General features: G+C 39.4%; 1 protein-coding gene across 1 annotated transcript in view; it reads right to left on the bottom strand.

The window, feature by feature from the left end:
- The window catches only part of LOC136881376 (myrosinase 1), a 71,843-nt gene extending 65,127 nt beyond the window's left edge, over nt 1–6,716 (bottom strand). Inside the window, exons 1-3 of the mRNA XM_067154148.2 lie at nt 6,565–6,716; nt 495–628; nt 280–414 (exon numbers count right to left, since the gene is read on the bottom strand). Coding sequence (XP_067010249.2) covers nt 280–414; nt 495–628; nt 6,565–6,715 — 420 coding nt within the window. The 5' untranslated portion in view covers nt 6,716. The remainder of the gene's footprint in view (nt 1–279; nt 415–494; nt 629–6,564) is intronic.
- Nucleotides 6,717–12,471: the final 5,755 nt, after the last annotated feature.

Genomic DNA, 12,471 nt, shown 5'->3' with positions numbered 1-12,471 from the left:
TTCCAGTAAACATTTTAAAAGACAATTCTCTACTAGCGCTTCAAGGCTATTTTGTTTATATCCACTGGTCGATTTTTTCTGGATGACACATTATTGTATACCTGCTGCTTGTTTTGTATTTCTTTTGTAAGCTTTGTCGGGAGGCAGCCTTCACTTTAAGGAAGCAATTAAAATTAAAAATATAATTTCATCTGGTATCTCTAAGACTGTGTCTGGAGCCCTTTATCCCAGCAATAAATAACACCCAGTAGTGTACTGTATTCAACTGTATTCACTCACCATTGGCTGTATCCCATTATCCAACAGCTCATTAATCAGGTTGTTGTAGTAGTCTATTCCTGGTTGGTTGATATTGTTCGCCTCTCCTGTTGGCATGATGCGCGGCCATGAGATGGAGAACCGGTAATGATTCACCTGAAACGTATAGGGCTCAGTGAGCACACCATTAAGTAGGCAGCAATAGAACCTCCTGTAAATTTAAATTACGTACTCACCCCTAATTCTTTCAGTAACTTGACGTCCTCTTTGTACAGATGATACGAGTCGTCTGCCACGTCTCCGTTTTGTCCATCCCTCGAGAACTCAGGATGTTCATGAAACATACGATCCCATATACCTTCTCCCTTACCTATAACAGAAATTTTTTGTTCTTATTTTCTTATTTTTCAATCAATCAATCAATCAATCAATCAATCAATCAATCAATCAATCGATCGATCAATCAATCAATCAATCAATCAATCAATCAATCAATTCAATCAATCAATTCAATCAATCAATCAACCAATCAATCAATCACCACAGATCTGCATTTAGGGCAGTTGCTCAAGTGGCAGATTCCCTAACAATTGTTTACCTAGTTTTAAATAATTTCAAACAAGTTGGAAATTTATCGAACAGGCCATGAAGGCCCTTTGAGGGTTGGAAGATAAAGGCTTCCACTATTTTTAACCTCAGCACCTGATGGGGTAGAGTGGTTCGCTCTATGTCCTGCCACCTTTGCTCCCAGGTATTAACCTAGTACTTATTTTTGGTGTAGGCAGAGTGAACCTCAGGACCATACGCACCTCCAGAAGTGGAAATATTGTTTCTTAATTTTTTCCACTTCCTGTGGGAGGTAGAACCCATGTCCCTCGGGGTGAACCGAGCACACCTTTACAGCTTCGGCCAGGCAGCCCCTTCTCCATTAGTAAATTATTCCAATTCCTAACTCACCTTCCCGTGAACGAGTATTTTCCACAATTTGTCTCCTGGAATTCCAACTTTATATTGCGACCTTTCCTACTTTTATTTGTAAAGACATCACACAATCTTATTCTTCTATTAATGTCATTCCACGCCGTATTTCCACTGACCGCTCGGAACATACCTTTTAGTCGAGCAGCTCGTCTCCCAGCCCAAAGCTTCCAACATTTTCGTAACACTATTCTCTGTCGGAAATCACTCAGACCAAATCGTAATAAATCGTTCTGTGGTGAAATATTTTACAGCAGGTGGAGCTCAAAACGTTTTGCTTTTAGAAGTGGACGGTGATACCATAATGTGTGGTGGTAACGATTCAGGTTGTCTTGATAAAAACCATTCACTGTTTACACTATAGTTTCTTCTTTTCCTTTAGAGTCTAGCATGGGGCGTCATTCATTAATTTTCTGGCACTTCTTCATTCGATCAACCCAGTATTTCTTTATTCTTTCGGAATAGGGTCCTTTACGTTCTCGCGACCGGGTGTTGCCGGGCCATTTCCTACTCGTGTGATCTTGGTTGATCGTTTGATCTCGTAATCCCGTACTTTTGTTGATAATCATCCAGCAATAACGTCTACTATACACTGCATCCTGTGATATGTTATTTCCCACCATATCCTCATAGCCAAATACTTTGTGCCTTATTGCTACCATATAACCAGAATTCTCTTACCTGTTCTCTCTGGTTGTATTCTGTTCATGTATACGTAGAAATGAAGTCTTCCCTTTTTAAATGATGTTGTGATTTTCTTTACCTTTTTGTATAATTCCCCATTTGGTCAGCAGTCGAAATGCTCGTCCTAATTTCCTATGCCCTAGAATTTTTCTCAAGATTTTCCTCTCTATCTTTCCTAGTAAGCAATTCCTGTTCAATTAAATGTATTCGATCGCATGCACACTTTCTGCCTTTATGCCCGTATTGTAATGTCTGTGTGTTGCAGTGATTGAGATTGATTTTTTTGTTGCTTACATTGTGTCATGTCAGAGCCTCTATGGCTCAGGTGGTAGTGCGTCGTCCTCTCACCGATGGGTTCCATGGTTCAAATCCCGGTCATTGCATGTGAGATTTGTGCTGGACAAAGCGGAGAGGGGACAAGTTTCTTTCCGGGTACTCCGGTTTTCCCTGTCATAATTCATTTCAGCAGCACTCTCCAAAATCATTTCATCTCATCTGTCATTCATTGCTCATTGCCCCAGAGTAGTGCGACAGGTTTCGGCAGCCGGCAAAATTCATATCCTCGCCGCTAGATGGGGGCTTCATTAATTCCGTTCCTAACCCGGTCGATTGACTGGAAACAAGCTGTGGGTTTTCACATTGCGGCATAGATGTTATAATGTGTCCATCTTTCTTGCCCTTTCTATCAAATCACACTCTGATGATCTTTCAAGAAAGAAATATTTAATTATATTTTAATTAAGTCGTTTCTTTTTTATATAATTCTGTTACTGCATGTTTTCCTTTCTATGTAGTGTGTAGATTTATTTATTCAAAAATAGTTTCGGCAAACTGAAGAATCTAACAGTTATAAATTAATCGAGTCGAAACTGAAAAGAGATGGCTTCAGGTATTACAAAAAAAAAAATACAGTAAGTTATAGAGTCACGCAGTTACGTAGCAGTATTAGAGAGGTCGAAACACAGTATCTGATATTTCTCCAATCATATTAGCTGTATCGGTATCTTATGGTTCATGTCTTTCCTTCTTTCTTTCTTTTTCTTTTCTTCTTAGTTATTACAATTCACTTTACGTCGCACCAACACAAATAGGTCTTATTTATTAATGTTTTATTTATTTAATAAAATAATTAATTAATTTACTGCGCACTACAGGAATTCTGATCCAAATTGCAGTGGCCATTGTTTACATGTGTTTACATTTTCAGCGTTTCAGATCGGTCCAGTAACATAATGTCTAAGCTATTCTAACATTATTTACCACGAGAAAGAAACAACATTTCATATTTAATCGAATTTAATCTTTACAAGAAAGAGTAAAATAAAAAACGTAATTTCATACCTAAATTAATACTTTCTTCTAGTTCTAACACTTATGATTATACGTATGGGATAGGGCTTATTGTAGAAGGTTTGAAATATATTTTGTGGTAAAAATCAGCATTATCTAGAGAGTTTTCACGGTGTAACGTGCGATTGGGCAAGTTAAAATAAATCATCATAATCACAGTAACGCGCAACTCATAAGGGGACCAATTAAATGAAATTAAATATAATGGCACAATGACGAACTGGGTGATCACGGTGCACAAAGATCATCCAAGTCTAAATAACACACACTGTGCGGATACACTGACACCGAAAAAAAACAAACAACAAACTACCACACAGAGTCACCACACCAGAAACAATTAACAAAGGAAATAAAATAAGTTAATACAAGTAAAAGGCAAGTCAACTTACCGCAAAGGAGTAAGGGTGGAAAGAGTGCCTTTATGGTGGATCATTGCAATCATGACCATCTTTTTTTAAAATCAATATAGTAAATTTTAGATATTAGTACACAACCTTTATCATGAAAGGATAAGGCTTAGATTTTTAGAAATAATTGAATTTAATAACAACAGAATATGACCATTACACAACTCCTAAACTGAGTTAATAAATCAGTCAATTAATCATGGGATGATTTAGAATTTATAGCCCAAGGAAGATGGGGCAGGTAGTTAATCAATTAAATAAATTCATAAGCATAAATGGAGAGAAACGAAACCAATTCCTTTAGTACGGTGTTAACCCAGAACAGGTACATAAGTTATCAGGCACAGAAAATTAAGCAAATACCCATCAATATAATAATTGATATTGGAACTCACAATACCAGGGACAGAACTGGATCAATACTAAATCAATTAACACGGAGAACTAAACCAGAGGGCAATGTTGGATAAAATTACCCACCAAGGTAAGTAGAAGAAATGCTCACAACTGTAAGTGGAGCAAGGTAGACCAAGGTCAAGTAACGGAAAAATCGCTCCAGAATCCAAAACCTCTCTAATTAAATAGCAGGAGCATAACAAATGGATGACACCACAAATCCAATGAAGTGGTGAATAAAAAGTGAAATCAGTAAATATCACCATCAACTCATTAAGAGCACTTCAAGTCAAGCAGAAGTTACTGCTTAATTCAATAATTTACGAATTAAATCGCAGAGGAATAAGAGCGGATCACACAATAAATAATCCAATAAAGTGGTGAAATTAAAGTAATATCAGTAATAATCACCTCCAATTTGCAAGACCAAGCGTAAGTCAATCAGTTCCCAACGTTCACCCAATCTCAGTTCAATCCAACTCAATAGTCCTATTCCCAAAAGCAAATATGTGTCAATAAATGTCACCAAGACGACGACCAAATAAAATTAATATCAGACGGTCAAAAGTGTGACAAAACACCGTTTGAATGGATTGGTTTTGTTTTTCCACGATACTTATTTAACAATTAAATAACAACTTACCACCCAGGGTGGATTATGAACGGTTAGGCATATTTAAATTATCGCCCAAGGTTACAAAAAAGAATTTATGAAAACAGCCATAAACATCCCGTTTAAGATGATATCACACACGTTATCTGACACATTAGATAGAATAAGGTACATCATAATGAAAGCAAACGTTGAGAAAATTCGACGGACGCAGAATTACTTGGTACAATTTACGTTTGATAGCCTCCATAACAGAAGGTCTGAATTAACGTTACTGGCCATCAGAAAAATTAAAACAAGGAACCAGAAAAAAATGGGATTTAGGAAAAGGGTCAGTAATGAACTAATGATAAAATCAGCTCAATACTAATACCACATCAGAATTAATAAAGTTACACGTATTTAAACCAAACGAGTCAAAGACAAAGACACCTCCGTACTGGCCATGAAGGCCCTTGGAGGTGTGGAAGGTAAAGGTTTCCACCATTGTTAACCGCGGCACGTGATGGGGTAGAGTGGTTAGCTCTACGCCCGGCCGCCTTTGCCCCCAGGAATTAACCTGGTACTCATTTTTGGTGTAGGCTGAGTGAACCTCAGGGCCATATACACCTCCGGAAGTGGAAATCTCGTTTCTTAAATTTTTCGACTTCCTGACAGGGATTCGAACCCACGTCCTTCCGGGCGAACCGAGCACTCCTTTACCGCCTCGGCCAGGCAGCCCCTCAAAACCAAACCAGTAGGTAGAAGAAAGCAAATAAAAAGTCACATACAAAGTTTCCCACCCAAAAGGGATGGGAACAAGCGTAAACTCCGGAAAAATATAGGAGCCTATATGGCACGTACATGGTACAGAGACAGAAGAAAAAACTAACAAGATGGCTCCTCCAACACAGGTCAAGGCCCCAGTCTACTCGCTAGTAATAGGATGCGAGGGGAGGGGAGAAGATACACAATGAGCGCAGCATAACACAGAACTACACAGACAAGGATCTGTATAGCTCTGCTAACATCTTAAGGAGGACATGGCTTAAGGAAATTCTAAAGGTATCTCTTACAACGGAGATGGTGAATTGTTGTAGAAACAGATCTAGAGGTACACAGAAGTCTACAGAATTATTTTTCTGAACTCCACTGCTGTACACATAGCGATATTGGCATTGGAAAGGGCTAGGGGCGGGAAGGAAACGGCCGTAGCAGATCCTGAAGATGATGACCGCTGCTTCATACTATTATTATGGGGCATGAGTTAGTTCAATGGCTTAGCTGCAGGCATCCAATTCCAAAGGCTCGAACAAAACTCAAATTGAGCCCGATTCCCACGACTCCAGAAATGGGATATGTTGTGGGTACCTATCAGCTTGCAATCGGGAGATAGTGGGCTGGAACCCCACCATCGACAGCCCTGGAGATGGTTTCCATGGTTTTCTATTTGCACATCAGGCAAATGCTGGCTGGGGCTGTACCTTAATTAAGATCAATGTCGCTTCCTTCCCATTCCTGCCCCTTTTCTATCTCATCGTCGCCGTAATAATGGCGTGTGGACTCCGGAGAGGCCTGGTGCAGGTCTTTGGAGTTGACACCCATAGGCGACCTGCACGTCTTCATAAGGATAAAATGATGATGAAGACGGCACATACACCCAGTTCCCGTGTCAGGGGAATTAACCAATTACGGTTAAATTTCCCGACCTTGCCGGGAATTTAACCCGGGACCCCTATGACCGAAGGCCGGCACACTAACCATTTAGCCATGGAGGTGGATATCGTCGCCATAAGACCTGTCTGTGTCGGTGCAACGTCAAGAAAAGGAAAAAAGAAATGGTACGTTGCTGGTTGCTAGGGTAACTACTGTAACTAATGATGTAATGTATCTTACCATCTGCATCCCAGCCTCCTTCCACCTGATAGGATGCGGAAGCAGCGCCGAAGAGGAAATCATCCGGGAAACGGTTGTTGACCGCACCTGGCCTCATGGCACCGCGAACCACGGCTACAAGCAGCAGCAGGCGAAGACGAGATGAGGGCATCATCGTGCTGAGGCTGAGAACTTACATTGATTCTTTATTACACATAACACTATTTTATAGTAACATTTTCACGTGATAAGTAGACGTATACTAATCACGACGGGCCACAAAACGATAAAAGAAGAGGTTTACAAGAAGATGGAAGGTGCCTGTTGTGTCAACAAGCAAGAGTGTTTTTATTTGATAACGACCAGATAAGCAGATGAGTAGTGATCATTGACCGACCACAATTATGTCTAGAGTCTGTATGTAGACTCATACTGACAACGGTAGTGGTGATTACTGTTTTAAGAGTAAGTACAGCTTGGCAACCATTTTCGCTTAACACTAATCATAGGGAGAAATGAAAGAGGATCGTACCTTCCAGGACTGAAGATATCGGAAAAAGATCGGGGATGAAAAACATCTTGAACCTCATAAACCATTGAGGTTGGAGGTGAACAGTTGAAGACGGGAGGTTGGATAGGAAAAATTATCATGAGGATCCTAGCAGAAGTAATTGAAAAAAAGACTGGACGCAATTAGAGAACCCTCCTCCTCCTCAAGTGTTCAATCCGTAGTTTGGTTTGCGACAGCTCTCCACTCGGCTCTATTTTCCGCCCTCCTCCTGAGTTCAGCATAGCTTCCACATTTAACGTCTCTCATTATCTCCTCAATATACTGGGTACGGCGTCCCAGTTCAGTCATTCCTTCAAATATCAATTTAAGCAAACTATCCTGTCTTAGTACATGCCGTATTAATTTTGTCCTTCTAGTTTTTATGCTCCTCTAAATAGCATCCTCAGCCTTCTTATATCTTCTTCATTTTTTATCCTATCCGACTGATCTTTCATGAGTATAAGGCAAATTGCTTCCAAAACTATAGCATCAATCAACTTGGAATTAATATAATATGTTTGTAAGACTTTGTGCAGCAATCTGATATACAACAATAGTTGTACCGTTCATGAAATTTGAGAAAAAGTTAAGTACTACGACTTTTTCTTGATTATGGCATTAAAATATTTTGAAAGAAAATTTGAAACACAAGACCAGGAGCATTTCGCTGGGTTGTAATGTATGCTGTCTCCTCTAAGTGTGCTTAATTAAAACATCCTACATTAGTAGTTAGCTCATAAATCTAGGCCTACCTCTTGTTGAATTCGAGGCTTAGGAATGCGTTCATTTAAAATGTTGGTAACAGTGGGAGATATTTTCTTTCAGGTTTTTAACCTCAGTATGTTGTAAAGGGAACTCGGTAATTTATGTGTATAAATCTTCATTATAGTTACTGATCCAGTAGGTAGGAGGAAAAATATTAAAACAGGCGCCACCTTAAAGGCTTGGCTATTAAAGGATAGATCAAAGTAGGGGTGGCAATTTCTCGTACATTCCACATCTCTAAGACTCAGGAGTGTCAACCAATATACCGTAAAGTGTACCATTTATGAATTTGTAATTACATACTGACCCCACTTACAGGCTTTTTGTGATTATACTGAGTTACCGTTATTTATTTCATAATGTGATGACATTAGATATTTATATCGTAGAATGTTCAAGATATTATAGGTGGACTACTTCATCTAAGAGGAGTCGTGCCGGTATATCATGCAAAGTCTTAACCTTCACAAAACACAGAAAAGTAACTTGTCGTTGCGCCTGCAAAAAATTCCGCTATGTGATAGTATTGTGGAAGAAATACTGACCCGCAGCACATATTATCAAGGGCGAGAATTCTTCGAACTAACTCGTACAGTATGGAACCCTTGATGACACAACCTTACCGGGCAAAGTACTAAGCTGAAATATTTCAGTTTTCACAGGTGAAACGACGTTATTTCGACCACATCCATAGAAATGACAAATACAGCTGATCCAGCTGATCATAGAAGGAAAGAAATATTTTTATTATATTTACAGTTAATTGCAAGTAGGACCAGATGTCTCATTTGCTGTAGCTAACAGCCACTTTAACTTAAATGTATGAACTAATATACACAACTTAATAAAAAGAATACATGAAAAGCGTAAGATACATTTTCTTACTGAGGATATAAGAATAAAATTAAAAACTGAACATCTAAGAGATTACAATAATACTTTTACCATTTCATAAACATAGACTATACTAAGAAGGAAGAGAAGACATGAGAGAAAGCTAAGAATTACAGAAGAGGAACGACAACTGAGTGTTTGTGGGAACTCCGAAAGAGACTCAAAATCCACGGCAAGGCAACCCAGATACAGGAAGCTCGAAATAGAAATAATTACTCAGTGATTGTCACAAATTTCAGCGAGAAGGTACTAATCTATCCTCCTCCATTCGCCCCACATGGCCCCATCGCCGAATATGGTTGATGCGTATGTAGTTCCATCCATTGGATTTATTCCTAGCTTAACTTCTTTTCCCTCTTATTTCGTTTAGCCTTCTACCATTGTCCCCACCGATTTGTACGAGCAATAATTTCGCTACTTTCCTAACTTCTGAATAAGATATCGCGACCGGGCGTCCCCCTGTGGGTAGGGGCGGTAGAATAACACCCACGGTACCACTGCCTATCGTAAGAGGCGACTAAAAGGGACCCCAGGGGCTGTGAACTTTTGAGCGTGGGTTGGCGACCACGGGGCCCTCAGCTGAGTCCTGACATTGCTTCCACTTACTTGTGCCAGGCTCCTCACTTTCATCTATACTATCCGACCTCTCTTGGTCAACCCTTGTTCTTTTCCGACCCCGACGTTATTACGTACGGAGGCATACGGAGTCTTTCATTTTCACGCCCTTCGTGGCCTTGTCTTTCTTTGGCCGATGCCTTCATTTTTGGAAGTGTCGGTTCCCTTCCATTTTTCTTTCTGATTAGTGTTATATAGAGAATAGTTGCCTAGTTGTACTTCCTCTAAAAACAATAATCACCACCACCACCTGACCGAGCGAGTTGGCCGTGCGGTTCGAGCCGCGCAGCTGTGACCTTGTATCTGGGAGATAGTGGGTTCGAATTCCACTGTCGGCAGTCCTGAAGATGGTTTTCTGTGGTTTACGATTTTCACACCAGCCAAATGCTGAGGCCGTACCTTAATTAAGGCCATGGCCGCTTCCTTCCAACTCCTAGGCCTTCCCTATCCCATCGTCGCCATAAGACCTATCTGTGTTGGTGCGACGTAAAGCAAATAGCAAAAATTTAATAAAGAAAGTTATCCTGAGTCCATCCAGCTTTCGCTCCCGTACAGCAAAGTCATTCTGTAAACAAACCGATGTAAAGATAGTTTCGTCCAATAACCCGGCAGCTACTTTTTACAATAATAATGGGCTAGTTTTGGAAATAATGATAACAAGCACATAGGACCTATTGTTGGTTTAAAAATAACCCCGATTAAGGGTATTGCATAAAAAGTTTCTAGATTTTGGCTTATATTCTAATATAACGAAATTCAATGTACAACTGCGGTTAAAATTTCTAATTCTAACTGGGTTTTAAAATTATAAACTAAAAATATAATGGAAGATGAAAATTTTAATTTTATTTCTCCGAGAGTTTTGATTAGCTCTGAAGCTTTTAACGCTGTAACAGTTACAATGTTAGACATTTGAGGTCAACTAAGAAAGATAACTTACAGTGGGATATTTTTGATGTAGGAGAATTCTATACAGGCCGACGTACGTTCACCTCGCCCGGCAAACCACGGAGTATCAATATGTCGCCTATCACCTTCATATCAATTAATATGTGTCATTGTTGTACTCTCGTAACCATGGTACTTGGTCAGCAAAAAAGCTACTACGTGATTTTACGCAAAAAAGTTGCAAGTAATACGTTTCCAGGCCTATATTTTGAATAAAATATTCTTAATCATGTGATAGTTAATTCTGAGAATGATGGTGCAAATCTCATAAAATTTCGTCCAGTGGTTTAGATATGGTGTCGTTTCGAATAGGCAAAGAGACATACAGACGTCGCTATCAATATATGTAAAATAAGAGTTTTGTCTGTACATTGCTCAGAATTTGAAAATAATGGTATTTCTGTATCGGTCATGTCCATAGTAACAAGAAAATGCACTTTTCACTTTTCCGTAATTCTGTCTGTCTGTCTGTCTGTCTGTCTGTCTGTCTGTCTGTCTGTCTGTCTGTCTGTCTGTCTGTCTGTCTGTCTGTCTGTCTGTCTGTCTGTCTGTCTGTCTGTCTGTCTGTCTGTCTGTCTGTCTGTACACGCATCACGAGAAAACGGTTAAAGAGAATTTAATGAAAATCGGTATGTGAAGTCGGGGGATGAGCCTCTACAATCTAGGCTATAAATCATTTTACTCACGCTGAGTGAAATGGTAGTTTAGGGGAAGGCCTAAAATTGAATTCTCAACTATTTATGTTATTAGTGGTCTAATGAAAATCGGTATGTGAAGTCGGGGGATAAGCCGCTACAATCTAGGATATAAATCATTTTACGCTGAGTGAAATGGTAGTTTAGGGGAAGGCCTAAAATTGAATTCTCAACTATTTATGTTATTAGTGGTAATATTTTAAAGAAAATGGGTATGCAAAGTTGGGGAATAAATTGCTACAATCTAGGCTGTCAATAATTGTATTCACGCTGAGAAAAATGGTAGTTTAGGGGAAGGCCTAAAATTTAATTCTCAAATATTGTTGTTATTAGTAGTACTATCTTGATGAAAATCGGTATGCAAAGTTAGGAAATAAGTCGCTATAGTCTAGGCTGTAAATTATTTTATTCACGCTAAGTGAAATGGTAGTTTAGGGAAAGGCCTAAAATGTAATTCTCAAATATTTCTTATTAGAAGTGTAGTCGATGAATGCTAGATAACTAAGGTTATATAGTATTAAATTTCCTATTATTCATGTCTTATACATTGTTACCGTACTGGCTAAGATCACCAAGATATTCATGAATTTGAATTTTTGTTACTAAGTCCATATCAGCGCCGAGTAACGAGAAAATGGGTAAACATATTTAATGAAAATCGGTATGTAAAGTCGGAGAATAAGAAACTACAGTTTACGGTATAAAATATTTTACAAATCACAGAGTTGAAAGAAAACTAAATGTGTAGGCCTACAATATAGAAAGTTCATAACACTGATCAACAATAACATTACATTGACCATTGTTTGTCGTGATGTGCTTTGTGTCTTCTGTTGCCCCTCATCTCCGGTAGATAGGATTACTGCTGCGTACAGAGTATTATTTGATTTCCGTCCACCGACATAGATAGGTTTTATGGCGACGATGGGATAGGAAAGGGCTAGGAGTGACTTAGGCCTTAATTAAGGTACAGGTCCAACATCTGACTGGTGTGAAAGTGGGAAACCACGGAATACCATCTTCAGCGCTGCCGACAATGGGGTTCGAATCCACTATCGGATGCAAGCTCACAGCTGCGCACCGCTAACCACACGGTCAACTCGCCCAGTCGGACAGAGTGTAACAGCCTGCCTGAATATTGATGGGAAGTAGCTGGTGAGTTAGATAACTTTCTTCTTTAGCATGCCATTTCCGTGGTTTATAAATTTTCTGATACTACTGGTACGTAACACACTGGATCATCATAGCATTCGGGCTATTCAATCCCTACTCTGGGGTACTGATTGGAATGAACAGTGTGCATATTTAGCGGAATAATGACAGATGAGTGTTCATGGCAAGCTGCGGCCTGGTCATCCCAGCTCTGGAACTTTGGACTATTAGATTGGCACCGCAATCTAACTGCAGCACTGTACTTTAAAAGTGATAAAACGTGCGGCTTTCCATTTGATCGAGTATTTT

The sequence above is a fragment of the Anabrus simplex genome, chromosome 1 (genome assembly GCF_040414725.1).
Source record: "Anabrus simplex isolate iqAnaSimp1 chromosome 1, ASM4041472v1, whole genome shotgun sequence".
Classification (NCBI taxonomy): Eukaryota; Metazoa; Arthropoda; class Insecta; order Orthoptera; family Tettigoniidae; genus Anabrus; species Anabrus simplex.
This window is presented reverse-complemented; position numbering and strand designations above follow the sequence as displayed.